A 22,103-nucleotide genomic window follows, 5' to 3' on the forward strand; every position below is an offset into this window, starting at 1 on the left:
TCATCAAAGCAGACTTTCTGTTGACTATCGAAAAACAGTTAAAAAGTAGAATCAGCTGGTGAAGGAAATGTTTGTTGTAAGGAAGAAAGACAATTTAGACAAGGTCTGTACATCAGTGTGGTAATATTATAAAATAATGGCCTAATGGTAATACCCTCCCGCCCACATCATAATAATTAGAAAGGCTGGATGAGAAACTAATAATCACCAAATAGGGGCCTTAGAGGCACTTAATACTCCCAAAAGGTGCCAAGTTCCTATTGTTATTAACACTTTACAGTGACTAGCACTTAATGTCTGACAGCAACATGTGCTGCAGCCTTAGGATTACCTAACCTAATTTCAAGGGCTTAGACTTGATGACTTACAGCTGAAAAAGGTGTAACAGAAAAGGGGCCAAAGTAAGGAAAAAATCCCTCCAACCCCAGGTTTCAAACTGCAGGTCACCCAATGTATAATCGGGGCCACACTCAGGAGGGATGGATGGATTTTCTTCCTTAAACCTAAAGTATTTATTGCTATTAACACTTTACAATGACCAGCACCAAAGGTCTGACAGCAACATGTACTGCAGCAGTAGGATTACCTAACCTAGCAACGATTACAAGGGCTAAGACTTAAATGACTTGTAGCAAATAAGGTCAGGTGAAACAGAAAAGGGGCCAGATTGCTTGACAGCTGGTTTGACTTAGGTTTCGGGTGAGTCAGTTTGCAGTTATAGTGATATTGGCGGGGGGGATGACACCTCTACAAATCACGTACGCCCCTCAGCTACCAAATCACAGGTCAACAAATCTTCGCCGAAACGATTCGCCCACGCAGATAACTAATGCTGCTTGCCAACTATAGTCTCGAAAACAGATTTATGAACAATGCAAGCTCACAGTGTTCCAATACTAGTTCTTATTCATGAACTAATGTCCTTCAGAACCCAGTAGTAACCTTACAAATCACACTACGGCAATCACGCATGACGTTTCAAATCAAGTTTCAAATCACAAATCCAATTTCAAATCACAATTAATCAAGGACATGATTTCAAATCACAATTAATCAAGGACATGATTTCAAATCACGTAGCTACAGATTTGCGAAGGTGTCGCACCCCTCGGATCGAGCCTCGGATATTGGCCTGAAAAGGCGTGAAAAGGTTTAGTATTTGATCAAGTCCTCCACAAGTATAGACTCTCTCCAACTTGACTCTCTCGATATTCTATGCCACAAGGGCCGGGGAGAGGGCATTTGCTCCAAACGCCATGTGTTGGATCCGCCAATGCTAATTTTCAATCGATTTGTCAAAATGCTATGAAATAAAAATTCAGTGGGGCCACTACCAGACGTGAGCTAGCGAATCCGGGGCTCAACTTGGCGCATCCTAACCCGTACACGCCCCACCCATCAGGTTTTGGATACACAGACTAAAAAACGGGAAAGGGCGAATTGGTTCTATGCCGTACCTGGTGATGCCGCGTAGTTCCATGCTTGTACTGATCGGAAACAATGTTATCTTACAGGTACGTTACCTTCATAATCATCTATAATATTGTTTTAATTCGGTTTGCTCGGCTTTGTGTACTCATTAATTAGTCAGGCACGCCCCCCATAGAAGTCTGAAACATCGTGTTAGCTACAGTAGCTATACGTATCGTCTCAATCTTTTCTATTAGTGCGTGGCAACGTAGCTCATGGGCGGGCTGACAAGGTCAGGGGCAGATCCAGGACCTTGCAAGGGGAGGGGCAGATCCAGGACCTTGCAAGGGGAGGGGCATAAACAGGGAAGCTATAGGTGGTTAGGGAGAGTTAGATCCTCTTGTTAGTTGCTGTATTTTTTGAAGTATACACCTCTTAGTAGGCATTCCAGCCCAATTTTTAAATTTTGGAAAAATGGACTTTTTGTATGCTCAATAGATAGAGTATTGATTGCCGATCTCAGAAATATATAGTTTGTTTGGTTGGAATTAACTACCTTGGCATGCACATTGCATTTTTTTCTCCGGGGCTCCCCATACATTTTAAGAGAAAAATGGCACAATTGAATCAGGAAGTCATCAAGCAATCTGGACTGTCTTGAAACTGCAGTTGCTTCTAGCTGCAGGTTTGTACATGTAATGAGAGTAACTTCAGATGTTATCAGATCTCAGTGATCTTTGTATGCTTTGTGGTGAGCAAATATGTTTCAGCTACTCCACACTTCTCAATACAATGGTGTCATACCCATAGGTAAGTGGCTATCTCAAGTAAATAAAAACATCAAGTTAGCAACTTATAAAGGTAATCAACTAAAGTGGAGGAGCCACAATGATGCAATAATACCTAAGGTGGAGTTGTGGTTTCAATTACGGCATTGTTATGCCGTCTTTGAAGTGGTTAGTATTTTTGAGCTGATGACACAGCCATCAAAAAATTGCTCTGGAGCTGAAAATCGCTAACCCCAGCGAAGTAACTACGCCCTTTAAAGTAAGCACCAGCGACTACCTTCCACCCGACACTGCGTTTTTAAAAGTTTTTTAATGCATTACAAGGCTTGAAAATATTACAAGACGACACAAAACTTACTTATATGTAACGCGCACGACAAAACTAAGATTTTCATAATGATCAGCGTGTGGACAAACACCATAGCGATTTTCATCCTCAATGGAGTTCGGACTACAGAGCAATACCAAGTTAAACGCAAGTTGTTATTTTGTGCCAGGGTTCTATTGGGGAATATACAGAGAAATGTTTTATTAAAAAATCTCGGATACTGGAATGCCTACTCTTAGTAGTATCTCACCGTTGATTTTTACCATTTTGGCCTTTGCAGATGGCTGTAAAGTCTTTAAAGCTGCTCTTAAACAACAGCAATACAATAATTATTTTATAGGCACTTACTACGCACAAAGGTGCTGAGTGACAGTTTCGTAGCTAGTTTGACATTGATTCGCTATAGTTTCAGGTGAATTCGTAATAAATGCTAGTAAAATGTGCATGTTTTATGAGCTGATCTTGGCCTGGCATACAGTTTAGTATTTTAATCAGAAGTAGGGCCTTTTGTACTGTTCCTTCCCTTGTGGTAAATTGAATAAATAAATAAAATAACAAAATAGCACTGTAGAATTCTATGAAACTTTAAATAAAATACATACTGTCAGACCGGGTGATATTATATTGGTGCTTACATTATTACATGTAGCTACTTTGCTTAGTGATATTTTGTTAGCTACTCAACAATTTCTAATAGTTGTGTCACCAACTCAAAACAATAAAGCCACTTCAGGCATAACAAAACCATAAATGAAACCACAACTCCACCTTAGGTATTGTTGCATCATTGTGACACTATAAGTTGTTAGTTTAATCCGTTTACTCACGTACTTGGGATAGAACATGGGTATTAAGTGTGCAGTAGGTGAAAATAATTGCTCACCAAAAAACATACAGGGATACAAAAACCCAGAAGTTACTCTTATTTCATATAATTATATACAAACTTGCAGATAAGAAGTGGCTGAATGAGAGTCAGGTTATTAAATGGCTTTCGAATTCAATTATATTGAGTTGTGCCATTTTTTCCTCTAAAATGTATGAGGAGTCCAAGAAAAAATGTACCTTCTTCAGTATTAAAGCATTGTGCATGCCAAAGTAGCCAACCAATCTATAGTAATTATATATTTCTGAGGTGGGCAATCAATGCTCTACAGTATCTATGTAAAAAGTTCAAAATTTAATGGACTGGAACTGCGCCTATTATGCCGGCATAATCTTGAGAATAATAGTCACCAATTTTGTGAGAATAATTCCAGAATTATAGGATAGTTACAGGAATAATTTCAGAATAATCGGACGACCATGGGAATAATCGGTGGGATTAGGGGCGTGTTACTTCTTGATTACCTAGAAGAAAGAGTTAAGCTACTACAAATGATATAAAGCTTATAGGAGAACTGGCTGAAAGGAGCTGAAAAGCCTCTAAAAGATCGATATACTCTAATACAACGCTCAAATACTCTAATAGAGCAGTCAGATCGTTTCATGTAAACAATCTGCAGCCAGCATCAGGGATTTGTATTTAACTGCATGATTATCAGCAATTCTGAAACTTGTACATCTTATACCAGTGTATCCTCTGCAAGTCTTTGAGCATTATTACATGTATCTACCTAACTTAGTAGCTATACAGTAGTTACAGCATTGCTATTATTATAATACACTAATAATTAAATACACTTGAATTATTACTGTAGATAGCTATTTACATCTGCTGTAACTATTATGGATAGAAAAATGATGTGTAAGGTGGAATGCTTCATATAATAATAACATAGCAAATAATTTGGACAAAACTACTGATAGCAGCATCTTGAAAAAACTAAGCAACTAGCCACAGATATACTGAATGAGATTAATTATGGAATAATAGGCTGGATACAAGAATAACAAAAAGAATAATAGGAGAATATTTTGGGAAATTCTGGAAAGAATAATAGGTAAAATTTTGAGCATAACAGGCTCAGGCCTAACTAAAAGTAGCTTTTAAAATCCAGTCTCAGAGCTTCTAAATCTCAAAAATTTCTGTACTCAGATACCTCTGATTAATCGAACTCTCCCATTATCCAAACACAAAATCAACTGCTCAATTAGGGTATTTTGTCAAGAAGTGTATGCTTTATTAGAGTAGTTGAGCAAAGTTCAGTATTATTATAAATGTATGGATGTTCGATCTTACGTACTTTCGATTATCCAAACACCCTTCCCCCCAATTAGTTTGGATAATTGAGGTTCCACTGTATATATGTACAATGTAAAGCTACAGTGGAAGATCTAGGATTTTTAAAAGAGGGTTTCTAAAAATTGATATAAACTGAGTGTATTATATATAGACAAGGCCAGAATAACTTGATAAGTGTTCGGATAATCAAGGTTCCACTGTATCAAATAGCTACTGGGCCAAGGCAGGCCAATATCTTTATTAAACTTGGAGCAGTCACTAGCTACATTAATGCAGTAAAAATGCTGTCTGATATTTAGTCTTGTTAGTTGTTACCACTTCAGGGGAAAAGGACTATCTACAATGCCAGTTAATAAAAATCTAAAATCCTTAATTATCCTGTTGTTGCTCAAAATTAGCTCTATTGATCACTACACACACAATAGCTTATACAGTGTATGGGAAGGATACAAGATGTCTGATTTTCCGGGTATCAGTACTTTAAACAGTGGCTTTCTAAGGTGATGCAGCCACATGATACAGTACGCATAACCAACACATTTTATAAATGGAGGTTATAGTCATAGGTCTTTCAATGAGTTAGTCTTGTGGCTCTTACGGGAAATATTGCATCCAAAAGTTTATGGTGGCTAAGAATACTTCAGCTAATGCTCTATGGGTGGATAGCACAGGAGGCCATTAAACTATATTGTTTTGCGCTAGTGTAAAATAAACCACAACATCACATGGATGTACATACTAGTGTAGCTACATGGTGTATATATATACATGTAATACAGCATACTATCACCCAAAACAATTTTATTGTCAGATGTATGCTATCAATTGCTGCAGTCGATTTGTGATAATTTAGGTATTTTATATTATGAGGTTTAGTAAAACACTAAAAGCCTTTAAGACAGCGATTAAAATATGGGTAGCTATAGGACATTTTTGTCAATTTTAAAAGTAGCTACAGTTACGTACATAGTTGCATATGGTAAGTCTAAAAGTTGGCTACTTTTGGTATTTAATGCTAATAATTTTCCATTCTTGATCTTGTCAGTTTTAATTTCAGATAGGTGAGGCTAATAAATAGTGTGCACAACCTTGCTACTGCTTAGTAGTTGGTGTCAATGTTAACTTCATACACGTTTATGTGCAGAAGTGTTGGTATGGAATGTGCAAATGTCATAGTGCAGGTTCATAAGATGATTATAATCACATACAGTATATTATAAATAATAAATTTAAAAATAAAGTAGGAATCCAAGCAATAAAAAGTAGTGAAACAAGAGAAGAACGATGGTAGCTATTGCAGCATAGCTCAGTGGGAAATCCCTACTTTGGCATTATTTTGTGTTCAATGCCAAAGTAAGAATTTCCCACCAAGCTATGCTGTAATAGCTACCATCGTTCTTCTCTTGTTTCACTACTTTTTATCGCTTGGATTCCTACTTATTTTTAAATTCATAATTTTTAATATACTCGTTTGTTTGTTTTGTTAAGGCATACAACTAGCTATAAACATGTGACTGTTCTATTAGGGTGACTGCTGTGTTAGAGTATCTCGAGTCTAGTCTCACGTAGCCAGACCCTTTCTGCGCAGCTGTTTATCAATAATTAATGGAGATTATAAGCGGCACGCTACAAGGATCTGAATTAGTTCATGATTTATAAAATACTGCTCTCACCAGTGGTTGGTGAGTATTAATTGGCTCACGCGATCTTTATTTTTTTAATTGCCAAAATAGTGTAATTACTGAAGAACACCTCTGGGAAAGACGACTACCAACCCGTGTGGATTTTACCTTCTCCCTCAGACCATTGAATCTTCACAAGTATGGTTGAATATAGACAAACAAGCTCGATTCATCTTGCTAACTTGCTTTACAGGAAAAATAAACGGAAGATATTGAATGGATTTGCCAATCAGAACAGGCTAAAGATCGAAGGAAGATCCATTGCCTTTTGTCCCTTTGTATCTTAGGTGTCACTCAGTCAACCAATCGTTGCCAATAATGTGTTGAAGATTTTTACGTTCACGAACTACTCCTGACCGTTGTAGTGCGCCGCTTATAATCTCCGATCAATAAGCGGCAGCGAGCAAAGGGTCTGACCACGCGAGACTATCTGGAGTCAGCCTGCAAAGATGTGTACTTGCCCAAAAAGGGGTGTGGTTTCAATCGATTATAGAGTATCTCGAGTAATTGAAGGTGTGTGGTAGTGGAAATACAGCTAGTGCAAAAGGGATGGTTTCAATCGATAGATCGATAATGCATAGAATGAAGAATGGGCGTGATCTTGTGACCTAGTCTAAGTGCCTTAAATAATCTTGTGGCGTCTATTATGCTGCTTAAAGAAAGTGTTGATACGGAAAATTAATACCTCTATATGGTTTCATTGGATGAAGAAGAAGACAAGCAGCCTGATTAAAGATAAAAGAAAAGACAAGGCGCAGAAGGCACTGACACACTCGTCGGAACCCCAAAAGGCACATCCCACTGGTGAGTTTGTTATTGTAGTGTAAAATGGTGGCTGTGCACTGCTTCGTTTTGCCTCTAGGCTTGCGACTGTGGTCAGTCAGTCAGGCAGTCAGTCTAAATTCCAAGTTTTGGCATTTTTTAAAAAAATTCTGCATCTGGCCACCTGTAAGCGTTTTGTTGTATTTAATGCTGTTTTATGTATTATATGGACTAGTACTACTCTGTAAAGGTGATTTCCGTCTCGTAAGTAAGATATCTCTAGGATGATTTTTTTAAGTTGGAATTTTGGGCGGCGTGTGAAACTTTCACCTGGATTCCTACTTAAACGGTACAACCGTACCATAGAAAAGAAGAAATGTGAGTACAAGCAAACCTCAAAGTCAGCCATAGGCTGGTTTTGGGGCCTTATAAAGTACAAAAAGGAGTGAAATCCACACAAAAACAGCCAAGCTGTGAAAAATGGTGCGGCCTTGAAAAGCCTGGGTGAAAAAGTTGTGAAATCAAAGGTGGCTGCCAAGAAATGGCTGCAATGATGTTAATGCTAATAAATTTTAACAATGCACACAGCCATTATTAAATTTTTTAGCATTAACATCATTGCAGCCATTTCTTGGCCGCCACCTTTGATTTCACAACTTTTTTCACCCTGGCTTTTTAAGGCCGCATCATTTTTTCACAGCTTGGCTGTTTTTGTGTGGATTTCACTCCTTTTTGTACTTTATAAGGCCCCAAAACCAACCTATGGCTGACTTTGAGGTTTGCTTTTACTCACATTTCTTCTTTTCTATGTAGATACAATGATGATTATTGAAGACAGACTTATAAATGTATTTCATTGCATGATTTAATTCAATATTTGATAATATTATTGTAATACTCTAATAGAGTGCACATATTTTTGAGGACTTCTAATAGAACATACATAGAATGTTCTAGAACAATGTAGTACTTCTATTGGTAGATCTATGAAATTACAAACGTTTGATTATAAGTAGATTTCAACTAGAAATTTCATTTATAAAGCAGAAATTAAGTGAGGTGATCAGTCAAGGTAGCGGTGGTTCAGTGGTTAAGGATGCAGGTGTTAGGTATGGAGGTCCCTGGTTCGAACTCTGGTAAGTTTTTTTTTCTACATTTTTTGCACAACTTTTTTACCCCGTGGTGACTGCTCTATTAGAGTATCTCGATTCCACGATTTACACTTGCTTAGTTTTTGCCTTATAACTTTGTCGCTGTAACTCTGTTGCTATTCAAACTATCAAAAGGCACTGCTACAATGATCAGCCTATCTACACACCAATTTTCAAGTTATTTCTATACTTGGTTTACCCTGTAGCCGTGACAGAAGTTTGATCTTTTTTACGTGAATAAACGTCCATAATTCCTTGAATATTACTCAGATTTACAACAAACTTGGTAGGTGAATCCACCGTTACACGTTCTTCATTTGTGCTAAAGATCGAGGCAATTGAGTTACACCTTTGCATTTTATAGCAATTTTTGCAAAGTGTGCAAAAATAAATCGAAACCCCCTTAGCCCCCCGTACAGCATAAGAAGAAAAAAACGAAGAAATTATAACGAAAGTTTGAACGCCCATATCGCGCAAATGGCTGTTGCGAATTTAATCAAATTTAATGTGTGGCGTACCCTACCTGGGGGACAGCTATAATGCAAAAATGGTGCGCTTTGGAGAACGGGCCATGGAGCTATGCATGTGTGAAAAAGCTGTTTTCTTTCTTCCTGTAAATATACTCACGGTGTGGTCGCCGGTTTTCTTGGCCGCACAACACATTACCGTGTGTCTTGATATTACCTGTGCAAAATAGCCAGAGTTAGTACGAGTTGCAGAATAAAATCAACAATGTTTCTAGCATCTGTCCTCTATGTCATATATGTTGGTTTTTAACCACTGCATGTACGAAAACCAGTAAATGCAAAATACGTTGACATAGGCTACTCTAATAGAACAGTCAGATAACCAAGATTTTGCATGGTGTTGCAGTTTCGTGCCCATCTAAGTTAATAAGATCAAGAACATCAAATCCTTTAAGAGGAGTATTAGTAGCCTTTCTGTATGTGGCTAGTTAAAGACTTGCTACAATGCAGCTATATGTAGCTATGTGCTATACTTACAATTGACAAAAACTACACCTGTGTTTAAGTTGCTGTGTTCTAAACTTCCTCTCACAAAATTCCAAAAATAATTGATAGGTCAAAAAATACAATTACGTTTTGGTATCTGATGTTCAATCACGTTACCCCATAAACTTTATATTGCAACATTTCCCAGGATAGCAATGAGACTCAATAATTTATTACATTATTTTGGAGACCTACGTATGTCTATAATCTCCATGTATAAAATATGACAGGATTTGGTTCATGTGGCTGCAGTGACCTTTGAAAGCCACTGTCCAAAATCATAGATAATTGATACTCGGACATCATGTGCATTCAGATGGCACCTCATGTACCCTTCCCATACATACTATTATAAGCTATTGTGCACATCGTAGTGATTGGCAGAGCTCACCTTGAGCTGTTGAGCTGTACCACAAGATATTAGTAGGAATAGATTTTTATCAACTGCTATTGTAGATAGTTCCTTTCCCCAGAAGTGGGCGAGTTTATATTACTCCATTTTTGTGCATAATTACTTAATTATACTTGTAGTCATTGCAGTATGTAATGTTATGGTCCTTTGTGTGCAGCTCTTGATCGTTGTTACTGGACTTACTCTATATAATGGAGAGGTAATCAGTCGGAGACCACCATGTATTCACGACAAGGTACAAACTGTATCTATACCTCATTGACTTATGTCATGCTGAAAAATGATATTACATGTATTTTGTGTGCTTAAGTATGTTACTATTAGTATGGTTATGATCTCAGATAGAACACCCAAAATACAGTAGTTTAATGCCAAAATTCTGACTAGTGGTTTACAATGTTTGCCTTCTTGTGGGCTCCTACAGTAATGCAACTAAAAATGATCTGCAGAGTTTTACGTATGGAAAAGTATACAGAGTGTACATGTTTGTGAAAGCTATACAGTATCCTTCAGAATATTTGTATATGCTTATAACAGCTATGTGTTAAATTTGCTTTGAGAGCTTATAAAGCACTTTTTATTTACTACAGATAGTAGAGAGACACCCACACATGGTGGATCTTGCTAGTCAGACAGGGAGAAAGATAAATAAAAAACAATCTTCAGTGGACTATTCCAAGATCAGGATACATGTGGAATATACCAATGTAGACTCTAATGCTGACTCATATGTACGAGGGCCTAACAGTGTATTATCTGACAGTATTAAGACTCTTGAGAGTATTCTAATGGTCCACCCAGTACAGGGTAATCTACTCATACCCCCAATGTGTGATGATACCTGGTCCTCTGGCTCCAATGGAGGAAAGTGTATAGCTCCCTTACCATCTCAGAGTTACTATGAATGTGGGGAGTTTGGTACCATTCCACTATCATACATTGGTACCAGAGAAGTCTGTACCTCTTCTAGTGGATCATGTACCTCAGAAGGTCCCAATGGCTCAGGACTACCCAATGCTGACTATTTACTCTTTGTGTCAGCTACTTCTTCAAGTAAGCTACCATTGGTAAACTATAATGAACAAAACAAATTAATGTATGATAGAATGGTTGCAATAATACTCTGAACACTTACAGGGTTTGCACACTATAATAATTTAAGGACATTGAGAGAGTTCATTACAATGTTTACCTGAAAAATTTTCTAAAACTGTATAATATAATTATAGCTTGATTTAGTAATGCTTAACAAGCATAATATGCACAGAGAATTAATAAGTACATTTACAATTAACAGGAATAGACTCTTCATAATTATACTTTAACTTACCACACAAGAACATATTTTCTCCATCTGTGTGTATAAATCCCTGGCTTAGACACTACCTTGAAATACTGGTGTATTTAGGATTTATGGGTGTATTACTGTATAGAGTGTATTTGGAATATGCCTGTGAATTTGCAGTTATTTCATTTGCAAAATCTGTTTACAAGCCTATAAACAAGTCAGATGTTCCAAAATATTAAGTTGTGGATACATGCATTTATGGATGTAACACAGCAACTATACAGTAAGCATGCACTGCTGTAATCTGCATTTATTGTCCACCATGGGAACTTTGAACATGGTCCTGAATGTGATGACTGTGATTTATTATTATCTACAAAAGTAGCAGACAGATTTAAACTTGAATTTGTAACAGAATATGAACAGAGTAAAAGTGATTTTGAAAACATTTTGTTATTGCCCATTTAGTAATTCCTGTTTGTGCAATTTTTTTTGTTCAAACAAGAAATTATACAATGGTGGCAACAATTGTACTTATTCGTACAGTACTTGCATAAACATAGGATAATGTTAATGCATGTAATGTAGTCTTCCATTTCATTACTAAAGAACTCATTATAAGTACGTATGTCATTTGCTTGTATAAATAAAATATTTTGTTTTTGCAGTTAATTGTGATGAGGGAACCTTAGCCTATGCTTCACACTGTATGATAGATGTTAGTGGTAATAACAGACCAGTGGCTGGATACATCAACCTCTGTCCATTGGTAAAATTTGTATCTGCTGCACAGATGTTAATGTTTAAATTTGCACATACCTTGTACATAACGGTGTTCTCCATTAATACTGTAAAGTACTAAATATCTGTATACTGGTAGTAACCTACTGTAAACATGGCAGAATGTCACACTATTGTCATTGTAGCTCCAGCAAAAGGAAGATCCAGATTTTAGGTCCAGGAGAGGATCTACAGAGGGTATATTAATCCTCTTGGAAGTTTTTAAAGATTGAGATACTCTAAAAGAACAGTCACCTATACTCTAATAGAGCATTCATGCAAACATGATCTTAAACACTTACTTTTAGAGGCACTATGGACATTAATTTGATGAATTCAAATTGGACGGATTCATCAGCTTTTTCTTTTGTCAAAATTTCCTGTCATACGGTAGTAGGCTAACAGGATAATAGACTTGTAAGTCTTCACATAATTACTTCAGCGCCACATTAAAAACTCAAAATTTCATGCCAATATTACAAACACTACTAAAGTATGATAATGTGAATAAATTGTAAAGTCAAACGTGTGTTTTACTGTCCTTCATCCCATTGAAACTGTAACATGGTCTGTTCTTATCATGGCATAATTGAGTTACATGCATGAATGTGTTGAAAGTTACATTATTGGTTCCTGTGTACTATGCAATACAATCGTCGGTCATGCAGCTGTATAAGCTTCCCTTGTCCACACGATTTACTGTTATGTGTCTTATTACATTTTTCACTTTTATATTGTCACAATTTGATTGGTGATGTCTTTGTACACAGTCTCTTGAAGATTACAGAGGCGCAACCAGAGCCATTAAAGACCTCTTCACGCATGAAATGATCCATGCATTGGGATTTTCATCTGGTCTGTTTGATAAGTTAGTTTTACATTGTTGTATACATGTAATGCACACCATCATGTATGTTAGGTTTGTTGATGAAAATGGAAACAATTATGATACAACAAAGACCATCAATGGACCTTATGGAGAAGCCACCATTTTCACAGGGCCTAAGGTTATTATATGTCTACATACAAGTAGATGGGTACAGTATTTGTGCTTACAGTAAAACCATAGTTATCCAAACACCAGTTATCTGAAGTGTTTTGGTACACTAATTTACTTTAAATATTAGGTCTATTAGAGTAGTGAGCATTCTATAAAAGTAGTGAGTGTTTTGTCAGTCTTATAGAGTACGTAGTTGAGGATATCGAATGTAACTTAAGAGCTTGGGCTTTTATTATTAAATCAGGTGGTCCTCAGAAGGTTCGGGATAACTGAGGTGGTTCTGTACATATGTGTATGAAGGCATGAATGTATATACATGTATGTGACAATGTGCAGTTGGACATTAACTGGATTAAATTGTACTGTATTACATTACAGACAACAAATGTTACAAGATCATATTATTCATGTGAAGACATTGAAGGTGTTTATCTAGAAAATGAGGGAGGCTCAGGAACCTTAAAGTATTGTGTGCATTTGTTGTGTAACTCTGCATCATGATTTCTGTTATATAGTTCCCATTGGGAGAAGCGGACACTCAACCATGAACTGATGAATGGATACATATCAGAGTAACCTCACAATAGTGTATGATGTCATTGTATAGTGTACATTATTACAGTGATTATGAAGTGTTGAGTGAGTTCACTGTAGCCTTGTTAGAAGACAGTGGATGGTACAAGGCTAACTATACTGCATTACGTGAACTGAACCAGGTCCCTTTGACATGGGGAAAAGGTATATGAATGAAAAGTGCATGTGTTTTGTGTTGTATTGTTTTGCTTGCTCGCTCACTCACTCACTTGCAGGCACAAAGCAAAGCCAACAGCAACCGTGCGAGACTCTTGTGTGGACAAATCTTCCTGGGGCAGGATAGTAAGAACTGTCCAAGTCTCGGTAGTAACCCGTAGGAGGACTGTCCAAATCTCACACAGAGCGATTTCAGAACCCGAAGCTCCCCAACACTACTAAACGAGACAAGGACAGCTGGGAATTTGCTTTGTAAACACCAGGCACCCATTGATGTTACAGCTGGGTGGACTGCTTCCCCAGTTGACACCAGGCCACCAGGTCCCCAATATACAGCTTGTGTAGCACTGTTTGAGTAAAGTTTATTGCTCAAGGAGACAACAACACCAAATTGGCATAAATATATAGGCACCGAACCTGGAACCTTTTGATTACCAGGCTGATTCTCTAGCCACTTGGCTATGCTGTCTTACACACATGCAGACGCACACAAACACACAGACCCTCGCTCACACTATATGTACACATGCATGCACACACGCACGTACGCACACACACACACATGCAAACACACACAGTGGTGAATACACACATATCCATCCACGTTCACACATGCACATGTGCACACCACATGCATATAGCTAAATAACTGTGTAGGCATTGAAGGGCTCACTCTGATGTTGCTGTCTGTAGTTTACTATCTCAACACATGTTGGATGTATCTGCCACCATCTTTAAGTATCCAATGTCAAGTTATAGGAAGATAGTATTATGTGTTTATATCTTCAGGGATACTTTGATAATTTGTTTTGTATTCTGAACTTCATGTTGTGTTTGTACACATTTCGTACCAAAGTGTTAATGTAGACATACTGTATATCATACAGGACTTGGATGTTCATTTTTGACTCAACAATGTTTAGACAACAAAATATATCCTTATTTATGTGATCCAATCAATAGTCAACTAGTATGTACCCATGATCATTTGACAAAGGTAAAGTAAATAAATACATTTCTCATGTTACAGTATGTATAGCAAGTAACACTCACTCCACTAGGGTAACTGCTCCACACGGTGGAATGGATTTGATCATTGTCCTGTGGCTATTGCTTATAATGTTAAAGATTACTGTCGAGCTGAAGGAATTATTGTATGTAGTATAATTATAGTGTTAATGCTATTGCAACAATAATGGTATACTATTCTGTAGACATCAGGAACAGTGGAAAGTTTTACCAGTAGCTCAATTTGTGTTGATGCAGTGAGATTAGTCTCTTCTTATACTTGCGGTACCTACATCAGAAAACCAGTGTGGCCACTTTGTGTGGCACAAAATTCATACTCAATGAATGATAGCAAACAGTATGCTCTCAACATAAATGGTGCGTATATACGTATATAATTTTATTTATGTACAACTTTTTAATCTTACATGTAATAATTTTACTCAATTTAGGTAGAAGTTATTCAGTTTTTCTTTCAACATTTTAGTATAGTTATTTTCCATTTTGTATCTGTTTCTGTTGTGCTTCTTACTGAACTGATTAGAAGGCTATTAATAATACCTAGACACATCGTAGTCTCACTATTATATTTAACCCTAAAGAATCAGGCCTTGAATCATGTACATTCTCATGTATATATGGTTTTCACTCTTTCATAATACGTGTTTCATATTCACCAACAGGGCAGCTATATGGATGTCAAGATGGACATGCTGTTATAACTGGTGATAACTGGGTAATGTTATGTCCTCCCACTGATGAGGTAGTATCACGATCTCCATTAGTTTATAATAAGTTACCTACACTAACAACTACTGCAGAATTTGGTAAGATTTATTTTCATGATACATTAGGTTTGTAGTATGATGTGTGGGTGGATCAAAGTCAGTGTTACAAATCAGTTGTAAACTGGTTTTCAACTACACATGTAGTTGTCACACAGTATACAATAGCATCATCTTCAGTCTGACCATTAGTTATTTTACGAAAGCATCCTATTATTTTTAGATCTATTTTTTTTCTTTCCTGCAATTCTTTATGTGTTTTGCTCAAAATTAATCTCAAACTCACAAGCATGTGTGACTACTGTAATAGGATAATTATTCCATACCAGAATGATTGTTCTATTAGAGTATCTTGACCCCTTGTTGCCCGTATCCTATACTGTAAATGACAAAAGTTTGACAAGACCTAGAATTTGTTGAATCAAAGAAAATTTGCAAAAACTGTTAGGTTTGGTGAATTTGGTCGAATATTTTATGTAACTGTTCTATTAAAGTACTTTGATGCATATTGTGTTATTTTACTGTTCACTGTCCTCTAAATCCATGTATTATGCCACCATTTTGCTCATTGTTTTTAAACTTTGGTAACAAAATTGGCAATCTCTAATTAGTTTAAAGGTATCAAAGTAACCATACACCACACTACAGCAGGAAGTCATGATCAAACTGTGAATTTGTTTATACATTAAGCTACATATGTGACTAGATTTTACAATACCAATCCAAATCGCACATCAGGCAAAATCAAACTAACACCACCAGTGGATAGCTACACTATCGTACTAGTATTTTTGACACTCAGTACCACTCAAACTACTCAAGGCTGGTTTCAACAGATGTCTTTTCTGGGGTGTGTGTAGAGCTCGAATGGTTGTTTTTGGCTTTGTGAAGGACCTGGCTTGGCAAGAATCAGTGGTTTACTGGTAGACAGCCTGACAATGTAGGCCAGACATTTTTTTTCTGTGAATTTTGCTACATATCAACCACTAAGGAGCCAGCACAGCTCTGTAATCTCGTCTCTGGACTCCAATCATGGTCTGTCTCCATTTTGAGGTCTAACCCTTGCCCACCCCGCCACCCTCCACCCCTTTGTGAGCACTCGTGAATCGTCGTGATACTACTTCGCTCATCCAACAGCTCAGATTTTCTATCTTATTTGGTGGGAAACTCTACAAGCAGCTACAAGTACTGGAAGTAGTCTGAAAGGTAACAGATTGATGCATCTTTAGTGTAAATTTCATATGTGTGCTTGCTATCCTTGGAGAGTTATGCTGGCTTCAATTCTTTAAAACCGTTTATCTCGAAACTTCTAATGTGCGATTTGGATCGTTTTTCCAAAATCCAGTTACATATATGTAACACTATTACATTATGTATCTGCTGCATTGTGGTGTATTTGAAATTGGGAATTATATAGGACAATGGTTGGGTTGAATTGTGAGGCTGTACCAATACCACATGTTACAGCTGATATCAATATTCATGTCTATTTCCGATAAAGATTTTCTAATAAACCAATATTAAATATTCAGCTGATACTTAATAATTGTAACCAATATGTATTATCTTGAGATTTAGCATAATAAGATTACATAGCATAGTCACTATGGCTGTGTTTGAATTTACTAAAATTCATTGTTCACAAAGTGTTTTCATCCAAAATTTTCTGTGTAATGTTAGAGTAGTATCATAAATGAAAATGTATTACCAAAAAAAGTGGTACAAAAAACCCTCAAAAACGAAAAAAACAAAAAAACACATAGCCACTTGGAGAATTGAACCCAACGCGACTCGCAGTGTAGCCCAGGATCTTACCACTTGTCTACAAAGTCACTTATTGAAGATAAGGGCTTTTAATAGTACTTATAGTATTTTTACTGGTACTTACACTACTCTACTGAAGTATCTGTACTATAGACTTGCAATTGACCAATACCAATACTCGTAATATCGATACTGATATTGATATAATATTGATATAACATCGGTATCGGTACAGCCCTATTGAATTGGCATCAATGTGACCACATGCTCATTCATGCAACTCTGTAGCTACCAATGTAACAATTATTGTTACTGACCAAGACAGTAAGATTTTTCCTTGGGCATAGTTGTTACACAGCAGTAACCATAATTTCTTTCTTGTTACAAAATAGGAGTCTTTTGACACATGATGATATCTTTTGTAAGTTGTGGCACAACAAGCTATAAGTTATACACAAACTCACAGTGCCTATTAGAGTCTTCTAATTGCTAAGTGCTCTATTGAAAAAAGTAGCTAAATTCTCTATATGTCATGGTGTGACCTTCTCAAACATACTATATCTCCAACCCAATGGAGACAAAACACAGGCTGAAAACTGAATATGGCTAGCTTCAGCTTCTGTCAGCTTCATCTTTAGTAGTACACCTGTACTGTAAATACCTGTATCCTATATGTGGCTATAACGTCGAATGACTAGCCCAAGTACTTAAAAATCTAATTATCATAATATTACAATGTCTAAGCCAGAATACTAGAATGAGAAATAGTGAATGTCTGATTTCTTGGATATAGATTAGAGTTACCTAATAGAGCAGTCAGGAATTATGTAGTGAAGTATTCTAATAGAACATTCATAAATAAATGTTTTGAAAGATAATTTTTTCTAATTTCAGTATCTCAAGCTCACAAGCATGCATGATTGTTCTTTTAGACTATATTGGTAGTGGACATGACTAAAACATGGAACAGACTGGGAAAACGGACTGGGAAAAACTTGCTTGAAAACGTTTTTTTGGCCATAGAAATTCACTGTATAGCTGCTAGAAAGATATATAACATGCAACAACGACCTGAAGCAAACCTCTGAACTGATCTGAACACAATGTTGAAGTATGCTCAAGCCGATATTAGCCCTGCGCTTAAAGATATTCTGACATTAAATTCATTATGTTTATTAAAAGGGCACTTTCCATTTCGCATGTGTAAACAAGACAAGACACATTTGAATTCGTAGTATGGTTAATTGCTGCAATTAATTTGATGGCTGATCTTCAGTTTTACAGGTGACAGGTAGGCTTCATGGTGGAACCACATTGTATTTAATCAGCTGGCAAGGCACTGGCTACTACAAATGCAGTCTGTGTTATTTTGTTAGTTTAAACTGTAGCTAACCGACAACTTCGCTGTCACACTGACAGGGTGGCGCTTTGTAAATTATCCCAGGGTTTAATGGCAGCTCAAGCACACATTTAGAGGTTTGTTTAAGGCTGTTGTTACCTGTTATATTCTTTGTAGCAGCAATTTAGTGAGTTTCTATGGCAAAAAAAATGTTTTCAGGGAAGTTCCTTCCAGTCCGTTTGTGAGTCCATTTTCCCAGTCCATTCCGTGTTTTAGTCATGTCCTATTTGTAGCATACATAATTACTGTTCTATTAAAGCATCTCTAGTTGCCCTAGCTATAACAAGAGGCTGATAATACCATGTGCTACTGTTATATTACAATATTTCAAATCTTCTTCATGAAAAATGTGCTGTACCTCAGTGCCCACTCTTCCAAAACTCAACCTATTATACATGATTTTGCTCATTGCTGATACTTTTCCAAAACTTTAGCTGGCAAAATTGTCACATTCTTGCATGTTACTGTACCTGCATAAACATAACTAAGTTACAACGCTGACAATTTTTCTTCTATTTGTGTAGCCTCCAGTACTCTAGAAGCATTTGACAACGTTTTACCTGGTAAGTTAGTATGTAAAGGAATAATTATACTATTTACAAGGCTTAAATGTTGTACGTAGTTTCAGATTCATCACAAAATAAAAGTCTGGTATCATTTGGAGGAATCAATTTCCATAATGGAATAACTGCTCTGTTACATATCAACTCTTTTACTAATGACACTATTCCAATCTGTGAACTATTTGGATGTACAACTTGTGATGGTCCCCTACTGGTAGACTCTTATACAGTAGTCAGTGGTAGTGTAATGTACTTAGTAGCTAGTGGATCAGTAGTGGTCAGTGCAGAGTTTACCAATATACTAACACAAGCTAAACATTATAGTCTTATGTTGATGTTAAATCCACAAGCCAGTCACTCTTTTGTGTATTATGCAGTATCTACACTGTCTAATGATGGTAGTTTCTTCAGAGTTACTGCTTTAACTAACAATGTGGAGGTTAGGATAGCTCCTAGTAGAAATGTAACTATTAATAGGTTTAAAATTTCCTATGGAGAAGAGTACAGTACTACACTAGATATTGGAGAGTCAGTGATGGTAACCAGTAGTGAAGATCTTACTGGTTCTAGAGTAACTGCTAATAAAGCAATATCATTTTATTCTGGTCACTATTGTGCTACAGGTAGTACTGACAATTGTTCAGTTCTCATTGAGCAAATTCCTCCATTCAATTCATGGGGGAACAGTTTCATATTACACACCAATGTCAGTGGGTTGATAGGAAACATGTTCAAGTTGATATCATCTGATATTGATGCTAGTGTGTCAATTAACTGTACTGATGATGGAATCAACTATGAGAGTAACAACTACCATCTTGGCTTTAGACAACACCTTGTTTTATCCATTACTCATCATCACTGCATAGTTAACTCTGATGAGAATATTCTGATCATACAATTCAAAGATACCAGTCAGTCACCGTTAGACACCTTTATGACTATCATACCAGCAGTTGACCAGTTTGAAGATCACTATGTCTTCAGTGCAAATAACAGTCGTGTTGCATTAACTGTTATGGGAACTAATCCTAATATCCTGCTTGATGGTCATCTTATAAGTGTACAATGGACAATGATTAATTTTGAAGAACCACATTATTATAGTGTATTGATACTTTCTGGGGGTAGACATACACTAACCTTCTCAGGAGATGGTAAATTTGGAGTTATTGTGTATGGATCTAGTGGGACCAATACATATGCATTTCCAGCTGGAATGAAACTTGATCTAGCTGCTGACCTACCATCACAAGGTATGAAACACAAATTTCTATACATGCATATTTTGTATGCCACATTGAAAAACAAAACTTTAATGAGGAATGTGTTTGCTTTAATTTGTAAAGTGTGCAAAATGATAAAGATTTACAGTGTATGCCACTGAAGAATAAAAATTAATGAAGAAATCCCCCTACTTTGTTGTATTTCACAAATGAATAAGGTGATTTTGCTTAAATTTGCTATGTGGATGACAAAGGCAGAGGGCATTTGCATTATATTAAATAATTTCCATTTGGAGAAAGGAGTACGTATGTATGCATGAAAACTACATTTTATTCTCCTTCTACGTAATAGTTATACCATGGGATTTTGCTGATATATACACCCAAAGCCTGAGGACCGCAGGCCTGAGGGTTAAGGATGCAAAACTTGATGCAATTGTGGTATAAGTGATATATACAGTACCTCTAGGCACACTCATAGCATGAGATAATTGCCTTCAGAACATTATTCATATGACATTTTGCTTTACACACAACACCAGAAGAATTTTGATTGTGGGATCTATATTTATACTACTTAAGCCTACTAACTTGGCTATTGGTACAGTCAGTATGTTAATATGTAATAGTTGTATCATGTACCCGAGTGATTTGCCTGATATGTACACCCAAGCTAGCATGAGGGCCATCAGGCCCGAGAGCGTGGGTGTACACAGTGTTGGGAAAGTTACTTTGTAAAAGTAACTAGTTACATCTTACATATTACTTGCAACTGAACTATTTAATTATAGTTACATATTACCCATAAAATAAAGTAACTATAATAATATTACATATTATATTACTTTGTGTCCACAGCCTTAAGTTGTCATGTGTGAAACTACCACTTTATCACATGACATGATTGCATTGTTGGACAATGTGCAAATCTTGGTTATAAGTAAGAAGCTGATGAATAAGCTTTATTCAGTAGGCTTCATTACTTTGTTGTGGCTAGGCATTACTCAGAAGATAACTAACGAGATTAGTAACTTCGTTACTTGTAGTAATAATATTACATAATATTTGTCTCGTTACAGTAACTATATTACTTAGGTAACGCGTTACATTTGTAAGTAAAGTAACTTGAGTTATATTACCCGTTTTTATAGCGTATTTCGTTATATTACTTAGTTACCACAAAAGTAATAATATTACGTAACGCGTTACTTATGCAATGCATTACTTCCAACACTGGGTGTACATATCAGGCAAACCACAAGGTCACGTGATACAACTGATACGTACCATGAAGCCACCTAACTTCAAAGGCAAATTTCAGGGTACATATCTTATAAACCCTGGCTGGCCATGCTACATTTAAGTTAAACCATGGTTTATTAAGTTAAACCATGGCCTTGATATCTGGTGAGGTAACATGGGCTTGTTTTTATAAGAATCCTGGCAGTATTCGATTTTGGGAGTTTATTATTGCTCATGTGCTGAAAACCATGAAGCCAATTTTCCATCCTACAGTGCTCAGACGGAGGCGATTCGGCTCCCTTACCACCCTATGAGTTGACAAACGAAGGTTCAAGGTGAGAACTAATGTCATGGGTAATTTACAAGCACTTGTCTACGTGTTTGATTACGTACCACACCCACGTTTCGTATATTACGAGGTAACCACTCTACTAACAGCGAAGTTTACCCCTCTGGATGTTTAGAAAACTGTGTAAACAGTATTTAAGTGATGTAGCAACTTTAAAACACTTGTAAAATCGCTAAATTGAGTGTTTCCATGATATCCATAGGATTTTCCCATTTATG

The 22,103-nt window shown here is 36.6% G+C and overlaps 1 protein-coding gene across 1 annotated transcript in view; it reads left to right on the top strand.

The window, feature by feature from the left end:
• The first annotated feature begins 1,399 nt into the window (after positions 1–1,399).
• LOC136264547 (uncharacterized) overlaps positions 1,400–22,103 on the top strand; it is a 35,712-nt gene continuing 15,008 nt past the window's right edge. Inside the window, exons 1-15 of the mRNA XM_066059321.1 lie at positions 1,400–1,514; positions 9,889–9,966; positions 10,322–10,784; positions 11,688–11,788; positions 12,570–12,667; positions 12,719–12,806; positions 13,178–13,263; positions 13,315–13,371; positions 13,422–13,537; positions 14,437–14,546; positions 14,611–14,703; positions 14,764–14,935; positions 15,241–15,384; positions 19,030–19,068; positions 19,128–20,324. Of these exons, the coding sequence (XP_065915393.1) occupies positions 1,449–1,514; positions 9,889–9,966; positions 10,322–10,784; positions 11,688–11,788; positions 12,570–12,667; positions 12,719–12,806; positions 13,178–13,263; positions 13,315–13,371; positions 13,422–13,537; positions 14,437–14,546; positions 14,611–14,703; positions 14,764–14,935; positions 15,241–15,384; positions 19,030–19,068; positions 19,128–20,324 (2,908 nt within the window). The 5' untranslated portion in view covers positions 1,400–1,448. The remainder of the gene's footprint in view (positions 1,515–9,888; positions 9,967–10,321; positions 10,785–11,687; positions 11,789–12,569; positions 12,668–12,718; positions 12,807–13,177; positions 13,264–13,314; positions 13,372–13,421; positions 13,538–14,436; positions 14,547–14,610; positions 14,704–14,763; positions 14,936–15,240; positions 15,385–19,029; positions 19,069–19,127; positions 20,325–22,103) is intronic.

This window comes from Dysidea avara, chromosome 1 (assembly GCF_963678975.1).
Source record: "Dysidea avara chromosome 1, odDysAvar1.4, whole genome shotgun sequence".
NCBI classification, from domain to species: Eukaryota; Metazoa; Porifera; class Demospongiae; order Dictyoceratida; family Dysideidae; genus Dysidea; species Dysidea avara.